Genomic DNA, 27,287 nt, shown 5'->3' with positions numbered 1-27,287 from the left:
TCGTCAGGGCCGCCTTCAGGCTTTTGATGTGCTGGGGTCTTAAGCCATAGCAACTGGCTCCTCCAGGCCATTTAGTTGTGGAAACTGCGGCGGGCCTGCCGGTGCTGCAGCGGGATCCGTGCTGTGTGTGTTTGTCCCAGTGAATATACCTCCTCCTTTTTTCTGGTATTGATTCATTTTAAAGTTTGTGAATATGGAATTCAAATATTACAGCACATTTTCTGTAATACTCAGTACCCTACATTTTTCTATCTTACATTCTCCCTGATTTTTTTTTCTCTCTCTCTCTCTTTTTTTTTTTTTTTGCATGGAACAGGTTTTTCAGTTGAGGGATGGCAGTTACCACCACTGCATGTCCCAAACTATGTTTTCCTGAATATCTGCGCAGCTCACTTGGAGGTGATGCTGACTGAGTTACTGGCTCTGCTTTGTCCCCGGCCAGTGGGTAAATAGAAATAATACCTTTCACTTAGAGAATTTTGCACTTTATACTTTGCAAAATGCTCCCACATGTATTATCTCATTTAAGTATTGAACAGTTCTGCGAAGCAGATGAGTTACTATTACCTCCCTTTTGCCAATGAAGAAAATAAAATCGAGGAGGTTACTCATTCATTCAAAAGGATCATTGGCCGTCAGCCACATGCCATGCCCAGTTCTAGGCACACGGGATATAAAAATGCACAACAGACTTCTGGCGCTCGTGGAACATGTATCCTAGAGAAGACGACAGACAGTAAGTTAATAAATTCAGTAGAATGCCCGGTGGTGACAAATGCTGTGCAGACCTAACCAACAGGGATGGGGAGTAACCAGAGGTGCAGTTAGGTGGTCAGGAAAGGCCTCTCCAAGAAGATGGCATTGGAGCCTGCAGACACGGGAAGCGAGAGGGTGAGCTGTAGGGCTCTCGGGAGTGAGGGCATCTTACTGCTGAGGAAGCAGCATGTGCAAAGATCCTGTGGCAGGTGCGTGCTTGGCGTGTTCACGGAATTGCCCTGTTGAAAAACACCTTCAAGGGTATGAAGTGAGGTCAGAGAGCAAGCCAGAGCCTGAATCAGGGTGGGCTGTGTGTACCACCCTAAGGACTTTGAATTGTATTCTAGCTCCTAGAGAGAGGGCATTAGGGAGTTATATACTGGGGATGACATCTGAATTATGTTTTAAAAGCGTCATTGTGGCCACTGTGTGGAGAATAGGCCGTAGGGGCAAAGTAGAACCAGAAACACATGGTGGGGACCTACTGCAGTACTTTAGATAACAGACAGCAGCTGGGGAGCTGGGGAGCAGCTGGATTCGGGTCAGTTTTGAAGGTGGAGCAGGCAGGATTGGCTGGAATTGGGGAGGAGGCTGTGAGAGAAAGAGGGGGGTCAAGGAGGGCTCTAAGCTCAGAGGAAGAATTCAGGAAGGGATGTAATGATGTCGTCGTTGACTGATGGCAGGTCCAGACTTCCTGAGTGACACGCCTCATCCTGGCCTTCTTTCCAGAACATTCTGAGCAAGGGTCAGTGACTAGCAGTGGTCTTCCTCTGGCTTTGCTCTTCTCCCCATGGCCATTGTGAGTCTTCTAAGAAGTGATATGGCTGCTACAAGACCCCCTTTCCCCCTCTATCAAACCCACTTTGACCATAGACATTTATTGATCCTTTCTGACTGGAACACAATAGAGGGGAGGGGTTAGTACTTACTGTTGTGTAATCTTTTAATTTATTTCAAGGACATGGAGGGGGATGGGGGATGTCACTTAGTACTGGTAATATCCTTAAAAGCCCGTTAATGACCTTTAACATTACTCGTGCGCAAATGTGAACTCTATAGAGGATGCTCTGGTAATCCCAAAGGCTTATTAGCATGGCTTGTAGGTGATAGATGTTTGGTAAATATTTAGTTGAATTTAGTGATTTATTTTTTAGGTGAATGTGGAGTGTTGGCTTTTTCAGGAGCATATATATTTCCATTCTCTTTTGGATACTGGTGGTCAGTCACACCTCACTTTCAGGTGGGATTAGTGTTGGCGTTTCCATTGCTTTGCTGATGAGGAAACTGAGATGGGAAAAGTGGAAAGTGGAGGTACTTCGCCAGAAGACACCAGAAATGTCATTCCGAACTCCTCTGTAGCTTCGCACCCACAGTTATGGTCCATTTTTCCCTGTTTGGCCCTGCCTGGTCCCACTCATAAGGCTTTCCAGCCAGGAGCAGGATGAAGGGGGGCCTCAGAGATGGTGTGGACTCCAGTATCTGAGTTGAGACCACGTCACAGTGGCTGTGGATCCTTCCAGAACACTCAGGATTGGGGCCGACTGACTACCTCTGTTTCCAAGCCCAGTGGGGTGGACTTCCTTCTTGGTTCAAAAGGGCCGTAAAGCGACAGCTTCCTTTTCTCTTACTTGACAGATCACTTCCAGCCAAGTCAGCCCTTCCTGTCCTAGGCGTCACTCTCTCTTGTGCTTCTCACTCTCCCGTGTGGCGAAGGCCTTTGGTGTGTTTATCTCCCAGGTGGCTTTCTCCTCGTCAGGAGGGCCGGGATGGTCCCGCACCTGGAGGGGCTCTGGAAATGCCCTTGTGAGCCCGGGTTTGAATGACCTGAGGACTAGTTATTCCATTCATGGTTTATTTTGTGATGGGTTCCTTCCTGCCATCCTGGGGCATTTGAAGGCTCTAAAGAGAGAAGGGCTAAAATCCAGCCCACGAGTTGCACTGATCACTAATGGCTTTGGTGACGGGTTTTGTGGGGAAGGCACTGATGATCAAAGGTAGTTTGAAAAATTACGCATGACTTTTTCTCATTCTTACTCTCCTTTGGACTTGGTTTGTCTGATTTTTACCAATGCCAGACAGGAAGAGCAACAGCAAGGGGAAGACCGATGTGGGTGAACCAAGCTACGGCACCCGGTGGTACCCACCGTGCACGGGCCCCAGCCCCGTGCACTGAGAGTACAGCGGGGTCCAGGGCAAAACCACCCATTGAATGGGAACCAGACTGGTCCCTCCACGGCTGCGTGGTGGATTCCTTGTTAAGGCCGTGCTGCCTGACTTATGTGGGGTGCCCCTTGTGGATCCCCAGGCAGCCTCTTTTCTATTCATTTCCTCTCCCCTGTCTTGTTTTGTCCTGTGAACCACGACTTTTGATCGTTTCAGTGCCCGAGTGAGGCTGGACTTGGTCCAAGTCAGTCACAGTCCCACGTGCACCTGAACTCCGAAGGCAAGTACCCTCACTGATTGACCATTAGCTCCGTAGGCCACCTCACTTCTTTCTGGAGCCCAGCTTCTCCCAAGCCTGCTTGCTGGTCTCCTCAGCCTGTGATTTGAGATCCCGAAAGAACCCAGATCTTGTGACTTGGCCGAGGGAGCTGCCCGCCCTGTGGACTTCCCCCACCCTGCGGACCCGCTGTGCTTCAGGGAAAACAAAATGTTAAGTGAGCAGTTTAGCTTGGACTTAATCTGGAGGCAGATCAGTAACTCTACACTGGGAGCCTCTCTCCGTTGTGTTCTCAGGAAAATGAAGTGAATCACCGGAGCAAAGAATGTACTCTGGTGCTACAGCAATAATGAAGTATAATGTTTTGAATTAGGAGAGGGAGGGAGAGTTACTGAGAAACATTTGGCTGTCACTGCGTTGTTCCTCTGCCTTCCCTGCCTTCCCACAGATAGATGCTTGGATAAGAATCTTCTCCAGCCTGGCTTTTCCTAACTCCAGCCTTGCGGTGAATTGACAAGGCCGTGTTAGACACAGAAATTATCCCAGAGCAGTGCCTCCAAAGTGACGGTTTCACGGGGGCTCCAGGAAGAGGAGACAAGGACCTGAGCTTCTAGCTCAACCCAACGATGTTTTTCCTTGTACCACTTGTTAGTTAGGAAATGAGAACCGAACGAAAAAAACAAACAAGTGCATACCGCCAATCTGTCACACTTGAACACCTCCCAGCTCATATCTGTCTTTCTGACTTTATATTATCTGTGATCATCATCATCTCTGAGGACCCAAAAGCACTTTGGTAGGTTGGAGTCCGTTTTACTCTTATAAATAAATACAATCGCCTGAGAAATTACGTCGTTCAGGTCAGTATTAGCCAGTTCACTCGGAAGTTGCATGATAATTTTTTTTAGAAACAGGAAGATGGGAGCAGTGAGGCCCTGTGTTTTCCACTCTTTGGAGCCTCTTATAGGTGTTTTCTGTTGTGTTTATTTTTCCTTCCAAATCATACATTCAAAGGCTTAACCTTGGTGTACCTGTTGTGTTATTTTCATGTAGGAAGTGTTGCCGATAAACACTTGGAATCAATTAGGGCTAAACACACCGGCGGTCAGGAAAGCTTGGTGCCCCGGAAAGGGAAAGAGATTCTGCGAGAGCAGCCCTGAGAGAAGCGTTTTGTTGTGTTTTTGCAAGGATATGGCGATCCAAGTTTTGTCTCTGAAAGGGAAGGAACAGCCCTCTTCTGTGTTTTGCGCTCAGATGGCTGCGCCGTGCTGCGGGGACCTCCCCATGGGGGGACTCTTCCGTTCTCTTGTTTAGAACACGGCAGCCATGATCACATCTGAGTTTAGCACCGAGGGCTGAGCTTGACCAGGAGATGTTCAAGCGTCTGTCACTGCGGCCAGGCTGGCCAGTGCTCTGGAAGGTGTGACCCCATTGCCTCCATGTGGGTGGTTGCCTGACTCAGTGAATACACACCGGCCCCCGGCTCTGTGCTGGCCCGGGTCCAGGCGCTCAGACACAGAAGGTGACAAGACAAGACGCCCTGCCCCCGGTGCAAGCACACTGGGGGCGGTTCTCGCCCTCGCCCTCAGTACCAGTACGCGTTTTCTTTCTCCGTGGCCCTTGGGTTTGGGTCGTGTGCTGCAGCCCCCCGCTGTCAGGCCACCCGGGGCTTGGACGGGAGCATGAGAAAGGCCTCTCCCCACATCCCGTGCTTGGCATGTCCGACACTGGGCCTCGGCTAATAACGGGTCATCTGATGCGGTGTAACTGACCAGGAATCTGAAACCCCGGTCACCCTGGGAACCAGGGCAAGGAGCTGGGCTGTCAGTTACTCTTAACTTTAAAAACTTGAACATTTCATCAAAACCAAATAGCTCCATTGTCATGGTCAGAAGTCCACTGTGGAAAAAGGCAGGATTTCGTGTTTATTTAAGCTGCCACCCAGCGAGAGAAACCAGTCCCACATAGTTCACTTCTCAGCTATTTAAGGACTGATTTTCCATTTTGTGGATGTTTCATGCTTTTACCCGGTCTCTGCAAAAGGAGATGGAAGAGGTAGGATTTATTGGCCGGGCAAGGGGGGATGTGAAGAAAACCCCTGATGGGCGTGATCTGATGCATCGTCCAGTACTTTATAGCCCCGCCGGGCATTGCCTGAGCGTGTTGATGCATGGGGTCTGAATTCTCTCTGCCTCATGGATGGAAGTTACTTCACCTGTGGATGGTGGTCCCCAAATCGGTAAACATAGGCCTAGTACCCCTTGCTAAGTGGGTTATTGATATTCCGTTCTAGTACCTGATAAAGTAATACTATCTTTGTTTGCAGATTTAAGGCCCCCCTGTAGATGTGGCAAGAGACTGAAAACAGTTCAGTCAGCTGACAGGCTAGAAAGATGTCCCTTCCTGCATGTTAGACTTCGGACTTTCAAAAAAGGAAACGATAGCCGTTTGATAAGGGTCCCTCCCTTTTCATCTTTCCCGGGATGTCTTCTGGGGAGAAGGTGCCTCTCTCATCAGAGCTTGATTTTCAGTCTCTTGTTACCCTTCCCACTTTGCTGCTCTCTGAGGTGCCCTTTGCTTCTCTTGACTCTTGCTTGGTCTGTGCCTCTACTTTTCCTTCTCGTGGTCCCTCCTGTCACTCCTCTGAATTAACCTCCTTTGTAATCAGAGTCAACAAACATTTATTGTGAACCTGCTATGCGCCAGAGATGGTGCTGGGCATGTTCACTCAACACTCAGTGACTCTCCAGCCGCTCTCTGCTCAGAGGTCCTGCCCAGCTTGGCCCTGAGGAGGGGCTTTAGCTAATCGCCCTGCTTTTGGGGACAGGCTGTGTTTAAATTCTAATAGAGCGTTGTTAGTGGTTCCAGCATGAACTCTGGGGAAGTTGTGGCTGAGAAGGAGAGATGAAGAGGAAGAACAAGAGAGGGCTTCCCCGGTGGCGCAGCACTGAAGAATCTGCCTGCCAGTGCGGGGGACACAGGTTCGAGCCCTGGTCCGGGAAGATCCCACATGCCACAGAGCAACTAAGCCCATGCGCCCCAACGACTGAGCCCACGAGCCACAACTACTGGAGCCCACGGGCCACAACGACTGAGCCTGCACGCCACAACTACTGAGCACACACACCACAACTACTGAAGCCTGCACGCCACAACGACTGAGCCCGCACGCCACAACGACTGAAGCTGCACGCCTAGAACCGGTGTCATGCAACGAGAGAAGCCACCGCAGTGAGAAGCCTGCGCACTGCAACAAAGGGTAGCCCCTGCTCGCCGCAACTAGAGAAAGCCCGTGCACAGCAATGAAGAACCGATGCTTCCAAAAATAAAATAAATTTTACTTAAAAAAAAGAGGAAGAACAAAAGAGAATGAAAGAGGTATTATAATAGAAAACAGGCACTCAAATACATGTGCATGCCCCTTCTTACAAGCACTACTCATAGCAGCCAAAAGGTGGAAATCGTCCAACTGTCCACTGATGGATGAATGGGTAGACACAATGTGGTGTGTACATACAATGGAATATTATACAGCCACAAAAAAGAATGAAGTGGGCTTCCCTGGTGGCGCAGTGGTTGAGAGTCCGCCTGCCGATGCAGGGGACATGGGTTCGTGCCCCGGTCCGGGAAGATCCCACATGCCGCGGAGCGGCTGGGCCCGTGAGCCATGGCCGCTGAGCCTGCGCGTCCGGAGCCTGTGCTCCGCAACGGGAGAGGCCACAACAGTGAGAGGCCCGCGTACCGCAAAAAAAAAAAAAAAAAAAAAAAGAATGAAGTACTGATACATGCTAACACTACTGATGAACCTTGAAAACATTATGCTAAGTGAAAGAAGCAAGTCACAAAGGACTGTATGACTCCATTCATATGAAATCTCTATGATATGCAAATCCATAGAGGTAGGGCAGAGATTGCTGGTTGCCAGGACGTGGAGGAGGGGGGATGGGGAGCTTACTGCTTAACGGGCATGGGCTTTCTTTCAGGGCGATGAAAATATTTTGGCACCAGATAGGGGTAGTTGTGCTCAACGCTGAATGTACTAAATGCCCCTGAATTGTTCACCTTAAAATGGTTCGTTTCATTATGTAAATTTCACTTCAATTAAAAAAAAGAGAATGAAAGGGAGGGAGAATGTCAGAGGTCTGTTTCTGTGAATTCAGGATGAGATTAAAAACCCATTCTGTCTTGTGCATGGTGACCTTGTGATATGGCTTGAGTATTATTGAAGTATTTTGAGCTGATTAATTTCTTTCCTCTGCTCTTTACCATTTAAAATGCTTGGAGTTTGCATCCTGAACGCTGAGTGCAAAGCAATGTGAGAATTGGTGTTCTGGGCCCGGAGTGTTGCGGCTTCAAAAAACAAAGCTGGAAAGATGTGTGCCGTCGGTCCCCCGGTTTCGCTGTGCTCTGGGGGATGCCCCTGGGGCTTGAGGAAAGATGGCGGGGGCTAGCGTGCAAAGCCTGAGTTTGTTCTGGCTTCCTTTGCCTGCTGGGGACACTGTGGTGCCCAGGAAAGGGCACGGGGCAGCCGTCAGTCCTGGCTTCTGCTTTCATTCTCTGAGCCCTCCTGGGGGTATGAAGGCGAACCTGTCACGGACCCTGCTTTTGAGAGGCTTATGGTCTAGCAGGGGAGGGTGGCAGCCACACGAGCAGCTGGCCATCTTAGTATAAGGTCGGGGTACAATTTCCATGGGACGTTATGGGAACTTAGAGTGAGGGTCCCCAGACCAGTGGGGATGGGGGTAGGGTGGAGAAGGACGGCAGTTAAGGAAGGCTTCCTGGAATTCAGCCTTGAAGGTTTAAAATAGTGCCGATTGCCCATGAAGTATCGCAAGTAATGGTTTTAGTTCTAGCAAAAGAGAAACACTTAAAACTGAGTGGAAACACATTTTTTAAAAAGAGTTTGATATTTTTCACCAAAGCATTAGTAATTACAGAGGAAATAACTTTGATTTACCTCCCCTTAGTTTCTGGCTTTAATAAATTGTCTTTATTTAGCATTACATAGGAGCACCAAAGCATTTTCAAAATTGGGGCCCTGTAAGTAAAGTCTTTATCCTGGAGGTGAGGGAGGGAAGGATCTTTTTTTTATAATTCAAGTATTGTTGATTTACAATTTCATACTAGTTGCAGGTATGCAGTATAGTGATTCAATATTTTTGTAGATTATACTCCACTTAAAGTTATTATAAGATATTGGCTCTATTTTCTGTGCTGTACAATATATCCTTGTAGCTTAGTTTATTGCATAGTAGTTTGTACCTCTTAATCCCCTACCCCTGTCTTGCCCTTCCCACCACCCCTCTCCCCACTGGTAACCACGGGTTTGTTCTCTATATCAGTGAGTCTGTTTTGTTGTCTTCATTCATCTTATTTTTCAGATTCCACATATAAGTGAAAACATGCAGTATTTGTGTTTCTTCGTCTGACTTATTTCACTAAACATAATGTCCTCCAAGTCCATCCACACTGTTGCAAATGTCCAGTTTTCATTCTTTTTTATGGCTGAGTAATATTCCATTTTGTGTGTGTGTGTATACATATACGCCACATCTTCTTTATCATTCATGTGAAAGATCTTTGAAAGGGCAAGGCGATTGTATAAGTAAGGCAAAGGCATGAGGTTCTGGGGAGTGTGGTCAGAAAAACAGAGCAGTTTAATCCCTCCTAAGAGAAGAGCTGAGGCAGGGGAAGGTGAGGGGCGGGACGGGAAGGCGGCTGGGGGGTCGGGATTGAAGGCTCTAGGCAGGCATGCCACAAGGTAGGTCAGGGCTGTGACTGTGGTACGAGCTGCGGTGTGGGGATAGATGGACAAGGGGCAGAAGTGAGGGCAGCGGGACAGGGTGTGCAGTTTCAGTGGGCGTGGAGGGAGCAGAACGGGTGGGACCCGTTAGAGACCCTTAGAGCAGTGCCGTCCAGGAGAGACCCTTAGAGTAGTGCCGTCCAGGAGAACTTGCTGTGACGACGGGAGTGTTCCCTGACCTGCTTTCTGGTACAGCATCCACCAGCTGCATGGGGCCACTGAACACTTTTTAAATTATTTATTTATTTTTATAAATTTATTTACTTATGTCTGGCTGCGTTGGGTCTTTGTTGCTGCACGCAGGCTTTCCTTAGTTGCGGCGAGCGGGGGCTACTCTTCGTCGTGGTGCACAGGCTTCTCATTGCGGTGGCTTCTCTTGTTGCGGAGCTGAGCTGTAGGTGTGCGGGCTTCAGTAGTTGTGGCACGTGGGCTCAGTAGTTGTGGCTCGCAGGCTCTAGAGCACAGCCTTCAGTAGTTGTGGCGCACGGGCTTTGTGGCTCTGCGGCATGTGGGATCTTCCTGGACCAGGGCTTGAACCCACGTCCCCTGCATTGGCAGGTGGATTCTTAACCACTGCGCCACCAGGGAAGCCCCCCACTGAACACTTTCAACGTGGCAGGTGTGACAGAGGAACTGCACTTTTCACTTGAACCACTTTACACTTAAATAGCTACTCGTGGCTACAACACGTTTCTAGAAGGTGAAATCCACACAAGCCGGGGACTGATCGGCCAGCTGGGCCTGGCCAGGTGGACAGAGGTGAAGCTACAAGGCAGCTCAGTTGGGGGATGGATGAGTTTCCTCTTGTGTGTGTTGGGGCTTCCAGGGAACCAGGGGCATCTGGATGATGACGTGCACCCAGCAGTAAGACAAACACATTCCTTAAGGGAGAGCAGTGGCTGGAGATGCCAGGTGGGAGGCATCAGCATAAAATCCTAGCAGAAATCATAAAAGTGAGCAGCTTAGGGAAGCCCCTTCACTGCCTTTGGCCTCAGAGTCCTGTTGATACCGTGGTGATCTTGTTTGCTCTGCCTGCCTGCTGGGACTGTTCAGAGAAACAGATGACACGATGTCTATGGCGGTGCTGGTAGACTCTTCAAACATTAGGCGGGTTTTATAACATCGTTCGGAGTGGAGAGGAATGTGTCCCAAATGTTATTTTCCAAACACAGAAGATAAAGGCCCCAAATTCTGGAAATGTTGCAAGCTAGATAATCCATCAGGCCCTCCTGCTAAAAGATGACTAGGTCCAGGATAAACAGAGGCAAATATGTCTCCGTCAGGAATGTCAGGGACTCCGAGACATCTTGGAGGGCTCCCTTGAGGTTGTTCCTGTGAGCAAACAAACATAAAAGCCGGTGTCTGCGAGTGCAAATACCAACACCACTCAGATCACTAGACCAGCTCAGGGCCCAGGCCAAGGTGGGAGAGTGGTCCTGGAGGGGTCCCCCGTGAAGCCAGGGCCCTCCAAGCTTCCAGAAGAGATCCCTGATTCCAGCTTTGTAGTCCTCTCAGAAGCAAATGTACTTTTTTTTTTTCTTTTAAAGAAAAGCAACACCAGTTTAAACATTTAGGATGAATTTCCATCAAAAATTACCTACACATTTCCAATCACCCAAGGAGATAAAACCAGCAAAAGGAAAGTCATCAGAGGGACGGGAGGGCGATGTGGATTAAGTTCCCCAAGGATTTCACATATTAGAAAACAGACACCAAGTTAGAAAAGGGAAGACAACTATGTAGGAAATACAAAAAACGAAGAATAGTATAATAATATGTAATAGTGATACAGAACAATGGAAAATGACCAAGTAGACCACAGAGCAACTATAACAACAAAGAAAGCTATTGGAAAACAATTTAAATGACAAACTAACAGATACCTTAAACTGTACATTAAATACCAAAGAGAGAATTGGTGAACTTGTAGACGGGTCTAGAGAGGTGGTTCAGCCCACGTACGAGGAGGTAAGTGATGTAAACGTGCATTTAAGAGAGGCAGAAATTAGAATGAGAAGGTCTAATATAATATCCATCTAACTTTCATCTCAGAGGAAAGTGAAGTTAAGTCAGGAGAGACCACTATCGATGAGCTAGTGGCTAAGACTTTCTCAGAACCGATGGGAGATAGGCAGCCCTAGACGTATGAAGTCCAGTGTCACCCCAGCACAATAAATAAAAGGAAACGCACAGCTCAGGGCATTGCAGTGAAGCTGCAGCAAGCAGGCACAGGGACATAAGAGCAACCCGAGAAACCAGATCATACAGAAAGAAATGATGAGTCTGGTATAATGAATACAGGCTTACATTTCTCCTCTCCGTCACAGTGAAGACATTCTGCCCGCCCCGTATTGCTGTGCCGTTGAAACCAGAGGTGTGGGAGAGTTGATTTTTCTCTTTGGGCTGTCCCATTTGTCTGTTTTGACTGAAGATGTTCACTTTTTTTGTGAGAAAATGCATGTTATGTATGCTGATGCTCACTAAATGTAATCTGATTGCTTCTTTATAGCCGTCCCTAGAAGGAGGCAAAGTGGTGGTTATTTGCTATCCATGGGACTCTATCAAGGCTGCCCCTGTTCAGCTTCAGTCTTTCCTGGTGACACATGTTTATTAGGAGCCCGAGTGCACTCCCTCGTGTTAGCTGAGGTCTGTGCCTTGATTCCACTGTAAGACATGCGTGGTTGAAGCGATCGAACTTCTTCCCAGCCTAAAGTGATGTTAACACCTGTTGGGGTCGGGAAAAAGGTTCTAAAATGAGATTTTCAAAATAAAAAATGACTTGCTTAACCCTTACTACTAATGATGGTATGTAGGCACTAATTTTTGGTCCTAAATCTTTTTATAATATATGCACTGAGTCTGGTCTTAAAAGTCATTGGGAATTAAAGGGCAGCCTTAGGGGTTCCTTTATGGGGACTGAACTGTTCTGGATCTGTGGCGGTGGTTATAGGAATCCATACATGTGACAAAATGTCATAGAGTTATGACATACGTACATACCCAAAAAAGTGCATGTAAAAGCTGGTGAAATCACAGATGTAGAGGAAAAAAACGTATGGACACCAAGGGGGTAGAGCGGGGAAGGTGGATGAATTGGGAGATTGGGATTGACATATATACACTAATATGTACAAAATAGATAACTAACAAGAACCTGCTGCATAGGACAGGGAACTCTACTTTGCTGTACAGTAGAAACTAACACAACATTGTAAAACAACTATACCCCAATTTAAAAAAAAACAAAGCTGGTGAAATCAGAGAGAGGGTCTGTAGTCTTGCTAAGGTATTAATGCCAGTGTCAGTTTCTTGGTTTTGTTATTGTTCTTAGTTATACAAGATGTTACATGGGACCTCTCTGCTTTTTTTAAAAAAAAAAAAATCTGTCCTATTTTTGCAACCACTTAATAGATCTGTATAATTATTTAAAATAAAAAGTAAAGTTTAGATTAAAAAAGTCATCTAGAGCATATGGTAGCCAGGAAAATAGCTTCTTCTTGGTATTTGTGATCCTCATAGAACTTGAATACACATATTTAGGAATATTTGGTGAACCCTGGAGGGAAGGGTCATGGCACTGTGGTTAAAAAAGTGAGTAGGAGGGCTTCCCTGGTGGTGCAGTGGTTGAGAGTCCGCCTGCCGATGCAGGGCACGCGGGTTCGAGCCCCGGTCCGGGAGGATCCCGCATGTCGTGGAGCAACTAAGCCCGTGAGCCATGGCCGCTGAGCCTGCGTGTCGCCACGCGAGAGGCCACAACAGTGAGAGGGCCGCATACCGCCAAAAAAAAAAAGTGAGTAGGAGAGTTGAACTCAGTGTCTCTGGCACTATTTAAGGTTGCAAGCTTGCAACAGAGAAGTCAAAAGGCCACCATTGTTACAACCCTTGGAAAACTAGCCAGAACTTTCTATGGTGCCTAAAATGAAATCAGCTTGTGCCATAGCATGAAAAAAAAATGTTTATAGTTATCAATGGAATGGTAATTTTTTTTAAAAAGGGTTTCAGCTTCTTCAAGTTTGGTCTATAAGTGGAAGCATTAAGCATTTGGAAAATGTAGAATTTATTGTGGAATGAAGGTGCCCTTGAACAACGGGGGTTTGAACTGCGTGGGTCCGCTTACATGGGGATCCTTTTCAGTAGTGAATACTTCATACTACACAGTGCATGGTTGGTGGAATCCATGGATTTGGAGGAACTGAGGATGTGGAAGGCCAGCTCTAAGTCACACTCGGATTAACCCCCGAGTTATTCAAGGGTCAACTGTAATTCCCTGAACTGAGCTATACTGAATTAACCACCGAGTGAGTCCGGTTAGTGAGAAAGTAATGAATATGGACTACTCTTAAATGTATTCGAGAGAGTGTTCCATTCTTTTTTTTTTTTAGTTATCTATTTTATACATAGTAGTGTATATATGTCAATCCCAATCTCCCAGTTTATCCCACGAGTGTTCCATACTTTTCCCTCCCTCTTCTTTTATATTTGCAGTTGAAGTAGGTGGTGTCTTTATTTTTCTTAGACAACTTTAATTGATAGAATTCAGATTTTGTGGAATGATGTTCAGAAAATACCTATATTAAAATATCTTTATCACGATCAAATTAAGCAGTAGTGAGAAAGAAAAAGTGACCTTCAGTAAGATGAGTCAAAAAGGAAATCCACGAATAAACAATATTAGAATGAGAAAGACATAAATAGAGCAGAGATTAAATAATAAGAGAATACTCTGAAAAAGTTTATGGCAATAAATTTAAAGAATTAAACCCAAATTAACAAATTTTAGAAAATACCCGCTGACTTAAAAAAAAGATAGCTTGAATATTTCTATATGTTTAAAGGAAAATGAATGAGTAATTAAAAATATTCCCCAAAGGAAATTCCAGGATCAGATGTTACTAATAAGTTTGCCAAACTTTCCAGGAAGAGATCATTTCTTGAAAAGAAAGGGAACATTTCCCAACTTATGCCAAGAGCTCGTGTAACTTGAAACCAAACAACATGATGGTATGAGACCATCACCAGGGTCACTTATGAAAACGAATGCAAAAATTTCAAACCATAAATTGGAAGGGTAGTGGAACACATGACGTGACACCTTCAGGTCAACGTCATGGACTGCGTGTTTGTGTCCCTGAAATTCATACTGTTCAAACTCTAATCCCCAGTGAGACAGTATTAGAAGGTGGGGTCTTTGGATGATAAATAGGTCTAGGTGAGGTCATGAGGCTGGGGCCCCAGGATGGGATTAGTGTCCTTATAAGAAAAAGAGACTCCAGCTCCCATACACTCTCTCCCTCTGCAAGCGTGCACCAAGGGAGGCTACGTGAGGACCTAACTGGGAAGAGGGCCCTCAGCAAGGACCCAGTCCTGCTGGTCCTCTCATCTCTTGCTTCCAGCCTCCGGAACTGTGAGGAATAAATGTTTGCTGTTTAAGCCACCCAGTCTGTGGTACTTTTGTTACAGCAGTTACAACTCACTGAGACAGGGAAGCAGTTTGCTGAACTTCTTATTAGGTCCACAGTTTGTAATGTGCCTCGTCCTTTCCAATTGTTTAACCTTAGCAGCACTGAGCTGGATTCCAACACAAGACTGAAATGAGCATCCTCACCTTCTTCATTGTTTTAAAGGAAGTGGTTCAAACGTCTCACCATTAGGACTGTTGTTAGTGTACGTTTTTATGTTGACTCCTTATCAGGTTAATGGAGTTCTTCCTATTCCTGGTTTGCTGGTTTATTTTTCTTTATTTATTTTATTTTTCGGATAAGCAACTCTTTTTTTGGGGGGTGGGTATAGTTGTTTTATAATGTATTAGTTTCTACTGTACAGCAAAGTGGAGTTCCCTGTGCTATACAGCAGGTTCTTATTAGTCATCTATTTTATGCATATTAGTGTATACATGTCAATCCCAATCTCCCAATTCATCCCACCACCACCAGCCCCACCACCCACTGGTTTGCTAGTTTAGAAGAGACTCAAGTGTGAGGAATGGACCCTGTTGGGCTCCTGATTCCAGCAAACCCAATGTAGAAAGACAATTTTTGAGGCATTTGAGGAAATTTAATTATGAATTGGGTACAGGACAGTGAGGAATTATTTTAACTGAGGTGTGATCATACGTTGTGATTGTGTAAGAAAATGTCCATTTTTAAATTTTTTAACAATGGTAAAATATGCATAACATAAAATTTACCACCTTAGGTACAGGTACGTTCACACTGTTGTGCGACAGTCACCTCCATCCTGTCCAGAACTTTTTCATCTTCCGTCACGGCAACTCAGTACCCGTTCAACACTAACTTGTCATACCCGCAGCCCCTGGAAATCACCATTCTACTTTCCGTCTCTATGAGTTTGATTTCTCTGTGTACCTCATGCAAGTAGAATCGTACGATATTTGTCTTATTTCACTTAACAAAATGTCCTCAAGGTTTATCCATGTTGTAGCACGTATCAGAATTTCTACTTTTATGGCTGAACAGTATTCCATTGTATTTATGGACCACATTTTGTTTATCCATTCGTCCATTGTAGATGTTGGATTCTTCCTATCTTTTGGCTTTTGTGAATGAAGCTGCTATGAATGTGGTATACAAATATCTGTTTGAGTCCCTGCTTTTGATTCTTTTCTTACACACCCGAAAGTGGGCTTGCTGGATCGTGTGGTAATTCTGTTTGATGTTTTGAGAAATCACTCGACTGTTTTCCACAGCAGCTGCTCCATTTTCCATCCCTACCAGCAATGCACAGGGGTTTTACTTTCTCCACCAGCACATATTAAGAAAATGCCCGTGTTTGTAATAGATCTACACGCGGTAGGGCTGCAGAAGGAGAAAAGTTGCTGGTCAGCCATTCCCACAGAACCTCAGCACCCCACCAGCTGATGGGCAGCACAGCCCCCTGCCTGGGCAGCCTTCAAGCTTAGCTGTGGCCATGACTAGATTTTCCCTGGGTACCTGCAAAACTTCCGTCATGTCTCTGAAAGGAAAGACTTTAAGAGAAAAAGAAAGACTAAACACTCTGTGATTCAGTGATACATACATATGTAGTAAAACTTTTTCAAAGGCAAGGGACTGGGAATTCCCTGGCGGTCCAGTGGTTAGGACTCCATGCTTTCACTGCCGAGGGCGTGGGTTCAGTCCTTGGTCGGGGAACTAAAGTCTCGAATGCCCAGAATAAATAAATAAATAAATAAAAGAAAGGCAAGGGACTGCCAGACGTTATTCATGACCCGAGGTCCCTTGTGGGTGGGAGTGGGGGATGGAATAGTGTTCACCTTCCAGTTTTTAGATTGGGTGCTGGTCTCATTTGTGCTTCGTTATTATGTTGCATGACCTCCATAAATTACATATATGTACATACTTTTGCATGTATAATACTACACAATTTACACTTATAATCTTAACCCAGTAACGTTCATTCTTTGGGGCTGTGGCTCCTCCCTGTCGACGGGAGGTCTGGTGCTGGTCTGAAATTTCAGCTGGTATCGTCTGAGGCAAAGAGAGAACAGAGTGAGTTTTATAAAGCGAAATTGATTCAATTTCAAGGATTGTATATGTCCTTGAATTACATCCTCCCTACTTGATTTGGTGTTAAAAGGACCTTTAAAAATAAAATCAGAGTGTTAAAAGGGTGCCGTGTGTTGTCTTATTTGTTTTATTGTGCTTACAAAAGGAAGACAGAAACAGTAGATGTCCTTGTGTAAGGTCATTACATGTTTTCAGTGGTCCTTGAAATGTTTTCAGTGGTCCTTGAAATAAAAAATTCTAGGAATTGTTGCTTCAGAGAACACAGTACTGTGTTCAGTAGCCAAACACCAGGGCTGATGACACTTAGGACAGTGATTTCACTCACCTCCCTTTCCAGAGAATGTAAGTCCTCCACTGTCAAAAGCTCATTTAGAGACGTGAGTAAATTTGAAAAGACATATTCTCAGCTCAGAGGAGCTCGATTGTCAAATACCGCTAACGATGCTTCCAATTCCCATTTGCTGAGCCCTTCCTCTATCACTGACTGTCTTGTACAGACTGTCTCACTTAATCCTCAGAAATGTTGTTATTCCCATTTAACTGATAACTGAAACTTTGGCTGGTATCTTGCTCGTTATCACCTGAGTAAGATAAGGGGGAGCTGGATTTCAAAACCGTGTTGTCAGCTTCACACTTCGTCCACATTCTTGGCTACTGCCTCGCTACTACCTATTCCACACACGGCACCATCATTGAGAAGCTAGATGCAGGGGCTACAAAATAGGTACTGCGCGCTGGATCCCCACCTCAGCCCCCTCTCATTTTTCTTGAACTGTCTGATGTTTAAGGAGCCCAGGTCACAGAGCTCAAAGGGGAAATGCTAAGCTCATTGGAACCATTGCTGTTTTACGGTGGTGGTCTTCAAACGCACATGTAGGCAGTGACCTAATTGTACTTATTTCCTGTATCCCTATGAGACATTAGCAAATGCACTGTGTAACTTTAATTGTGGGCAGAAGATCTGGGGGGAGAGGAGGCATTCCAAGCAAACTCCAATGACCAGTAGCTGAGGTCTCCTGGGAAGAGTGAGGAAGATGGTGTAGCTTTGAGCTAAGAGGCACGAGGAGAGGTGCAGGCGACAATAAGGAGTTTAGGTGGGAGAGCTTGTAACGAGGTGGGCAGCAATCAGAGACTCACGGGGTGGGGGGGGCTGAGGAGACCACGCCTCTCCTCCAGGAAGGAATAAGGAAAAGCAGGAGGAAGTGGAGTGCTTCAAGACCGGCCAGAGGAGAATTGGGGAAATGTACATATAAGGCAACGAGTTCTAATTCGCACGGTAATAAAATGGAAGGCTTTGAACTATGCTTCCACTTTCTCATTTTTAGATTCTTTATCTATCTATTCACATCTGTCTGTGAGCGGCTGCCAGGATCCTTCCTTAGTCACACACACCACTGCCTCCCAGGATTTCAAAATTCCTCCTCCTTAAGAACTGCGTGCAGTTTCTCCCCTTCCTGGCAAGGTCAGACTCTCCTCTCTTCCTCTCTTACCCTCCCTTCTCATCTTGTGTCAGTTGCCTCTTACCGTGTAACAAATCACCCAAAACTTAGTGGCTTCAAACAGCAAGGTACTGTTATCATCTCTCACGGTCTGGTGAAAAGACTAGGATGAACTGGGTGGCCCCCCCAGGGTCTCTCATGCAGTTGCAGTCAGGTGGTCACTGGGGTTGGGATCATCCCGAGGCTCCAGTGGGTTGGACATCCAAGGTGGCATCTTCATACCATGTCTAGTGCCTCAGGTGAGGTGGCTGGGGACTGACTGGGCTCTTCCCTCCCTCCTTCCTTCTCCCTCTGTGTCTCTGTGCGCCACACAGCCTCTCTACGTGGTTACCTCGGACTTCCTCATAGTCTAGGGGGTTCAGAGTAGTTGCACTTCTTACGTGGTAGCCATCTTTCCTTAGACATTCCAAGACACCTAAATGGAAGGAAGTTCCAAGCTTAGGACTTAGCCTCAGAATCACTCAGCACCACTGCTGCTGCCTCTTGTTGGTCCAGAGAAGGTCTCAGAACCAGCCCAGGGGAGAAGGGACCACCTAAGGGTGTACATACAGGAAGGTGTGGTTCACTGGGGGTGGTATACCTCTCCAAAGACTAACATATTTCTCATGTATTGAAATGTCTGTCCCTTCTCTCTCCTCCTTATAACTGAAACATCTTAAGTCACTGTTTTATTTTTATTTTTAAGTCACTGTTTTATGTCTTGCTTCGCATCCGTAGTTTTTCTTTCTGTGGTTTATGTTAAGAGGGATTGGACGACTTCTTTGAGGAATTCTTATGCATTCGCTCAAAAGAATCTTAAGAATATGCTTTCATTTCTTGATATTGAAATTTCTAAGCACCCAAGAGGCCCTAGAGAAAAGCTGTGTGACTCTTTTTTTAGAAAGTCTCTTTGGGAAATCAGATTCGATTCACTTTTTAACCACTGATGATAACATATCAAACTGAAAAGGCAGATCGGTTTTAGGGAAAAGTGATCCACCATCAGGTGTGGGTGTCCTTGGGTGAACTCCCCAACAATATTGCTTTTCATGCTTAGCCACTAATTAAAAAACCTGTTCTCTTGTTGGGACTGAACCATGGTTTACTTTCTGGCTGGACCTTTTTTTTTTTTTTTAACTTATATTCAAGCTCTTACACAAGCCAAAGCTTACTGTTTTTTAACAACTCTCTCCCCCCCCACCCCGCCCCCAGAAAAGGGATAACTTGAATCTAAAAGATTTGTTGCATAGTCACATGGCAGTTTCAGAAATTCTTTATTTAAAAACCTCGTACCGATGGATGGCTTAACTTTCCCAAGCTTCTGCAATGCCATCGAGGTCTCAAGTTCGTGTAAAGTTATTGGCTTTAAAGGAGCTTAATCTGCAGAGCTTTTCTCTGGTGATTATGGAGAACAGCACATGGGGGAGAAAGTGGGCCATTGGAGGTGGCAAATAACTTGATCTTTTTTTTTTTTTCTACCCACAAGCCCTGGAAAAACTCTGCCATCGGGGATTAATTTGCTTATGAGATTTTACTGCGGTTGCCATTAAGAAAAACCTAACGGGAGCAGCAGGGCAGACGCATTTCTGAGCTCTGGGGAAAAGAGTCAGGATTTGTGGTGGGAAGCAGGATGCTCGTTTTTCTCTCCTACAACGATTATGAGTTAAGCATCCGAGGTTGCCAGCGTTTCTCTCACTCAGGACCTTGTATAGAGCCATCTGAAGGCTGACTCTGAAGCATGATAATCCGTAGTTTGTAGTTTTCCATAGTTTGTCTTTATGCAGGGAAAAGATTTCCTTTAAAAAAAAGCTTTTAGGGAGTTCCGTGGTGGCCTGTTAGGATTCGGCGCTGTCACTGTCATGGCCCGGGTTGGGGAACGGAGATCCTGCAGGCCGCGTGGCACGGCCAAAATATGAAAAACAAACAAACAAACAAAAAAAACGCTTTTAGACTCGATCCTTTCCCAGTTTTTAAAAAAAGCCTTAGGGCTTCCCTGGTGGCGCAGTGGTTCAGAGTCCGCCTGCCGATGCAGGGGACACAGGTTCGTGCCCCGGTCCGGGAAGATCCCACATGCCGCGGAGCGGCTGGGCCCGTGAGCCATGGCCGCTGAGCCTGCGCGTCCGGAGCCTGTGCTCCGCAACGGGAGAGGCCACAACAGTGAGAGGCCCGCGTACTGCAAAAAAAAAAAAAAAAAAGCCTTCGACAATCGCATGTTATCCCGTTGGTGATGTGTTTCCGCAACTCTGTCCTCATACGTGGGTTCTACGTGCAGGTTAAATGGAGACCCCGGCAGCTTCATAACCCAGAGGGTCCCTCCCCTCAGAAGCGTTCAGCCCTCAGTTTCCTCCAGTAGAGCGAGGGCAGTGGACTTTAGTTAGAGCAATATTTTCTATGAAGTTTCACACTAAACCCCTCAACAAAAACTCCCCCTGGACATCAGGCAAAATACGAGGACCGTTCGAGCTTCAGACCCAGGCGGAACGCGCTGCCCACCCCCATCTCCGACCACGGAACACCCCTCCCCCAGCAAAGGTTAGCTCAGGGCTGCCCTTGGTCTTGGCAACTGCCTGGTGGGGAGAGAAGGAACCAACCTGAGGGGATAGGAGAGCAGCAGCAGGAAAGGGGGGCTGGGAGGGGACAACAGGGCCAGGACGGCAGAGGCGTTCTTAGTCACTGTTGCCTGGGTCCCTCCAGCTTCCCTGGGAAGCCCTCTTCCTCTCATGCTGCAGATGAGGAAGCCGGAAGGCAAGAGTTTAAATAACTTGCTGTCATGCAACTTGGTTAAATAGTTTCAAGTCGTTAAAGAGAATCTAAGCATTGTATTTAATCCCTGGGGAGAATGAAGGATTTTAATCTCGGCCTGGCAGCCTAGCCTGCGGTTCTTTCCACCACCCACGATCCCTCTAATAAGGGTAACGGTAAGCCGCTTAGGAATGAAAACGGGGGAACTTTCTAGATGTGAGCCTGTGGCACTTAGCCAAGTAACGATAGTTGTCACTCTCTCTTGTTTAATCCTATAGTGGAGGACGACAAGGAGTTCTCCCCTCGCCAGCGACACCACAAAGAGTTCAAGTTCAACCTATCCCAGATTCCTGAGGGTGAGGCGGTGACGGCTGCAGAGTTCCGAATCTACAAGGACTGTGTGGTTGGAACGAGTTTTAAAAACCAAACTTTTCTTGTCGGCATTTACCAAGTCTTACAGGAGCAGCAGCACAGGTACGGAGGCTCGAGGAACCCCAAAGGGTGGGGCTGGCCCCCGTTTCTCACCCCGTCACCTTATAACCCCGACTGTGTCTCTGGAAGGTGGCTTGGAGTTCAAGGGCCGCACACGGGCGTCATGGGGGCTGTGTTCCCAATGGTAGCGTTGAGCCAGCAAGACGACTTTTTTGCTTTTAAGGTGAAAATTTACCAAATAGTTTTCTTTTCCGAAGCAAGCCAGTGAATGGTATCTACTAAGCATCCTTTGTGTTCGGAAAACATATAACTCACTGGGACTAAAATGTTTCCCGCTATGTTTTAGTCCCTACTTCGAATGGTGGATGAGGGTGGCTAACGTAAGTTCGCACACGGAAATTATATGAGGATGCTTAATTGCAAATACTGCTGATTCAAGCGAATAGAAGGCTGTGTGCTTGTGCATATAATATACACATATATGATATGTCTTTGAGTAAGTGTGTGTGTATATGTGTGTCTCAAATGTGTTTTGTATCATGTAGTTGCAAGGGACCGGTAGACTTTTTTTCCCATGTCTATATTATTCTTGTTTCCTGAAATGAGGCCACACTGTTTGACAGAAGAACTGTGTTCTTGGGGCTGCCTAGCAAATAAAGGAAAACTTCCATGGAGTGATGTTTAGAGCCTCGGAGGGGCTAAGGGATGAAGTATTACAGCAGTTATTTCAGTCCTACATACAGCACACAGAAAACAAGCCCATGACCTTGAACTTTGCTTGTATGTAGGGCTCAGTTGAGTGGTTTGGCCAGAACAGAGAGTCCGATGCAGAGGTCAGCACTGCCCGTGGTTCTCAGAGGGCAGCAGGTAGGAACTCGGCCCGTGATAGGACATTCTGGCAATTGTGTGGTAAATACGAAGATAAAAGAGAAAGGAAGAGAATGCAGAGGAGGGGGGACATTTATGTCCTCTATCTATGGACTCTATTAGCTTTGGTTTTATAAACCACCTCCAGATTCTTGCTTTTGGTCCTGGAAATCTGTTAATTTCCCAAGAAGGTCCAAAAGTTTGGATTAAGAAGGTCCAAAGGAAGGAGTTGGGTCTCTCCTGAACTTACGGATCTGTGTGTGGGTCTGTCGCAAATACACACACTAAAATAATAACCGACATGAACTTGCCCCATACAAGGACCATTTTGAGAGCAATGCCAACATTTGGCCCTGATGCATATTCAAGTCCGTAATGAGGGAACTGGACAAGGAGGGACATGCCAGGCTGTGGGCACATGTCCTGGTGTTGGACAGACACACGGATGGCTGTCCGTGAATTCTTAGCTGTGGCAGTTAAATTGTAAGTAAAACAGAGCCGTTGCAGGATCTTTATAACAGACCAGAATTTCAGAACGGAAGGCAGGTTTTCTGATGTCTGATTTTCGCTCCTAAATAAAAGTGTATTCATTGACTTAACTGTTAAGGGCCTCTCTTGAAAAGTAAATTATTCGTTGCTAGATTTTCATCTTTCAGTATTTCGGAGAGAATTGCTATTCAGTGATTCTTTGGAACTGCTTCAGCCATTGATTTTCAATCTGCCGAAGTATTGGTCCCGTAGCCTTTCTCTGATGGAAGGAACCTGCTGGTGCCTTTTTTGGCTCAGACATTTGTTTGGAAAACATAGTTTTCCGTGTTCTGCAGGAAAAGCTTTAGAGTGAAAACACTAGGTTGGGGGTTTTGTGACTATGGATTTTTTTCAAAATTATTATTTTAAAAAAGAGAGAGAGCACGCGCTGGCAGACCATTTGTAAGGTTTACGCTGAACTCCAGCCAAAAACGAACAGCTGCCTTCAGCCTCAGATCGTGGTGTCACGCTTCCTCCAGGCCAGCAGCGAGCTTGGAAAACAAAACTCCCAAATGGTCCCAACCTTTGCTGACTCCGTGTCAAAGCAGAGTTGTAATTTCTCTGCGTTTTAGGATGGGAGCATTTGGTGATTGGATGTGTTTAATTTTTGTGCATAGGAAAGGGGAAATCCTGGGAGAATTGGGAGAATTCCATGCTTTTAAAGAGTTCCAGGTTGGCCAGGAGAAGATTTTCTTATCAGTGGGCCTGAGCCCAGGCTGCCCGTGGTTTGCTCATGTCCTTCCAGAGGCCTCCAGATTGAACTGTGGGACCCCTTCTGGGGAAGGTTCGATCTCCTCATCTGTACCATCTTGGGGTGTCTTGGCTGAAGAGGACCCTCCAGGCCTGTGAAGAAACGTAGCTGTCTAATCTGTTTCAGTGAAATTTGTAACATTTGATAGATCAGCTCAACACACGTGTGTGTTGCAAAAGAGTTGGCCTCCTTGGAAAAGAAAAAAGGCAGGTGTTTCAGTGCTGAGTCATACCCTCAGCTGAGGCAGAAGAAGTTCTGTGTTGGGCCTCCTGGTGTAAAGGGCAGCTAGGGAGCCTGACCCAGGGAGGGTCAGAAACGATTCTTGGAAGATAGGCCATTGCTGTGAACTCTGCGGAAACCTCATTTCTCTGACTGGTAAGAAATCACTGGACCAGGTAAGTTCAAAAAAGTGATGAGTTGAAGAGATGGTGCTTTGAGGTAGGATGGGGTAACAATTGATACAGTATTCAGAACCTGAGAATAAGCTAAGAGATGGAATCTAAGTCCTGAAAAGATCTGGAGCAACTCGCAGAGTGGAGTGGGGTTGGCAACCCCACAGCATACGCGGTCCTATCAGAGGGGCACAGGGCGCCCTTTGTAGTTTACTTTAAAATTGTAGAGTACGGTGTGGGGTTGGTATCTTAAGATGAGTTTGGTGTTACTATCTGATGTAAGAAATTGTTATGTTTTTATGATGACCTTGGTGGAAACTGGCATTTCTACAGTGCTTAGATTTTGGGAAAGACCTTCCCCCACGTTCCTTCCTTAGGATTTAGCCGTGACCCCATCAGACAGCTGGGCAGGCAGGTTATCCTTAGGAGGATGAAACGTGGCACATATGGATTTTGCCAAGTCCAACTTAGGCCTAAACTGTGGTCTGCTTTGATTGCCTCAAAGTCATCCCAGTGACATGGGGACAGTCCTGAGATAAAGGTGAAATGCCAGAAAGAGGTAAGCGGTCCCCTTATGGCATGCCTTGCATCTTCGTCTCCTTAGCTTGGATGCGAACATCTCAAGGATGCTTCTGTTTGGATGGCATAGGAGACAGCTCCGTTGGGGGTAAAAATGTGTCTGTTAGAATTCAGGCCCTGGTATTGATACTTGGGCTTTCAAGGCCCCGCGATGGAAAACCTCTGCAAACCTTCATTGATCTTCTGGTCAACCATGGATCTACTAGCGGTTCTTCTAGAGGACGGGGTGTGGAGGAGAAAAAAGACTAGAATAAATTTACATAAAAGTACTTGGCCTTATTCACAGTGTTATATCTTTGTCCATTTATTTTACCATTTTCTCCGGAATCTCATACACTCTAAGCTGTCTTCATACTTGGAGGGTAAAGGCTACTCTGATTAACCGTCAGCCTTCCATTGTGTGATGGAAGGTTGTTGATGGTAGCATGTTGCTTTTCATAACATGTACTCATGATCTTTACTTTTATAGCACCTATCGATTAATAGTGCAGTTTGGGGGCCTTTAAGAATATCATTTGCATCTACATTTCTATCGGGTGAAAGACATACTTTGACTCTTCTTATTCAATTTTGTATATCTGGAAGTCAAAGTCAAACAGCATCTCTTGAAAGCCAGCCAGAAATTTTTGCAGTGTCTGAAAGATGGTTCTGTTTGGTACATGAACTGGCCACACGTGCCTCTGATAGTTTCGACATCCCATATTCTCCTCTCTATGGTTTGGCAGTTGTATTGCCTGGCGGTGATAATCTATCTTCTGTGTATAGGATAACTTTTCTTTTTTTGTGTTCTATCATGGTGCAGTCCTTTGGAAGACAATTTAAAGTGAGAATTAATTACCAAATTCAAAATTCACTTCCTCCTGGTATAAGCAATATCACGACTCTGTTTGCAGACAGGCAAAGCAGGGTTTTTTGTTTTGTTTTTGTTTTTTCAATTTGGTCCATATGTTTCATCCTAACTTCAGAATCCTTAGAATTGGAAGATGTGCATCTTTGAATCAAGGGAACAGGGCAATGCTGTGTTAAAAGCTGGTTTTTAAAACCAAGAAAGATTTCCTTAGGCCACCCAGAGGCCATGCCGGTGGAGTCTCCAGAAACAATGCCAGACTGAATTATTGTTTAAAGTTGTGACCAAGTTCACCATTTCTGACCTGCTTTTTAAGATAGAATATAATTGTCCCAGGAGAGAAAATAACTGTCAAAAGGCAAAAAAGCAGTTTTCCAAAATTTTTAATTTGATCCGCTACTCTGAACCATTCACAGAGATAGGGAATGTAGGAATAAGTCAAGGAAGGGGGATGGACATGAGTCCAGGTTGGGACATGTCTGAGTCATGGTTGGATGCCCAAGAGGCAGTGGGATATGGGAGTGTTTAAATCAGCAGAATGAACTAAACTCTACAGGAATGGATATTTGAGATCACAGGTGAACTACAGAGGTAGATTAGATAGCTGTGTAAGAATAGAAAAACCTAACTGACCCTGGACCATTTATTAAAAATACTATCTTTTTTCCGTGCACATTAGTGGCATTTTTGTCATGTATCAGGTGACCACGTGTTTGGGTCTGTTTCTGAGATCTTTGTTCTGTCCTATTGATTGATTTTTCTCGTATCAATAAAAACTCTGATTCTTTCAGTTTTGTAGGAAGTCTTAATATCTGGTGTGTAAGTTCTCCAAATTCGTTCTTTAAGATTTTCTTGGCTATCGATGGCCCTTTGCATTCTCATATATGTTGTAAACTCAGCATTTCAATTTCCACAAAAGAAACTTGCTGGGCTTCTGTTTGGAATTTCATTAAATTTAGAGCTTGATTTGGGAAGAATTGACTCTCCTTCTCTAATTACTCTCAATAACATTTTACAGTTTAGGGGGTCTTGAATGTTTTTATTAGAATTATTCCAGGAATTGAAGTTTTTATCCTATTGTAAATGATATTATTAGCTTTTAAAAATTTCAGTGTCTAATTCTTTTTTGCCCACATGTAGAAATGCAATTGATTTTTTTTTTTCGGTACGTGGGCCTCTCACCGTTGTGGCCCCTCCCGTTGCGGAACACAGGCTCCGGACGCGCAGGCTCAGCGGCCACGGCCCACGGGCCCAGCCGCTCCGCGGCATGTGGGATCCTCCCAGACCGGGGCACGAACCCGCGTCCCCTGCATCGGCAGGCGGACTCTCAACCACTGCGCCACCAGGGGAGCCCTGATTTTTATATATTGAACTTATATCCAGCAACCTTGCAAATTTACATATTAATTCTAATAATTTTTCTCTGCAGAATTTTAGAATTTCCGTGAATATAATCATGTCATCTATAAATATTTTTATTTTTTCCTCTGTAATTCTTATATTTTTACTTCTCTTTTTCTTGTTTTATTGTGCTCACTAGATATCCAGTGCACTGTTGAATTCCATTCAGATTTCTGTTAGATTTCTAATCTCAGATTGGAAATCTCTGTCAGATTTCTAATCTAAGGGGGGGGGGGAATGTTTAATATTGCACCATTAAGGATAATGTTTGCTATAAATGTTTTTGTAGAGACTCTTTATTTTATTAAGGAAATTCTCCTCTATTCTTAGTTTGCTATGGGTTTTTAAAAATTAGAAATCGATGTGGATTTTATCCTTTTTCTGAATTTTTTGGGATGATTATAGTTGGTCCTTCATATCCATGGGTTCTGCATCTGTGGCGTCAACCAACCATGGATCAAAATATTTGAAAAGAAATTCCAGAAAGTTCCAAAGAGCAAAACTTGAATTTGCTGTGTGCTGGTAACTGTTTATTGATACATAGCATTTACATCGTGTTGGGTATTATAAGTAATCTAGAGATGATTTAAAATATACAGGAGGATATGGGTAAGTTACATGCAAATACTGTACATGATTTTGTATAAGGGACTTGAGCATATGGGGATTTTGGTATCCAGGTATTTTTGGGATCCAGGTTTGGGTCCTGGAACCAGTCCCCCAGGGATATTGAGGGATGTCTATATAT

The 27,287-nt window shown here is 45.4% G+C and overlaps 1 protein-coding gene across 1 annotated transcript in view; it reads left to right on the top strand.

The window, feature by feature from the left end:
• Positions 1-27,287, top strand: part of BMP6 (bone morphogenetic protein 6) — a 146,452-nt gene that overhangs the window by 99,812 nt on the left and 19,353 nt on the right. The window contains exon 2 of the mRNA XM_060163726.1: positions 21,021-21,216. Within this exon, the coding sequence (XP_060019709.1) occupies positions 21,021-21,216 (196 nt within the window). The remainder of the gene's footprint in view (positions 1-21,020; positions 21,217-27,287) is intronic.

The sequence above is a fragment of the Lagenorhynchus albirostris genome, chromosome 10 (genome assembly GCF_949774975.1).
Source record: "Lagenorhynchus albirostris chromosome 10, mLagAlb1.1, whole genome shotgun sequence".
NCBI lineage: Eukaryota > Metazoa > Chordata > Mammalia > Artiodactyla > Delphinidae > Lagenorhynchus > Lagenorhynchus albirostris.
Note: the sequence above shows the minus strand (reverse complement) of the source record. Positions and strands in the feature narration are given on the sequence as shown.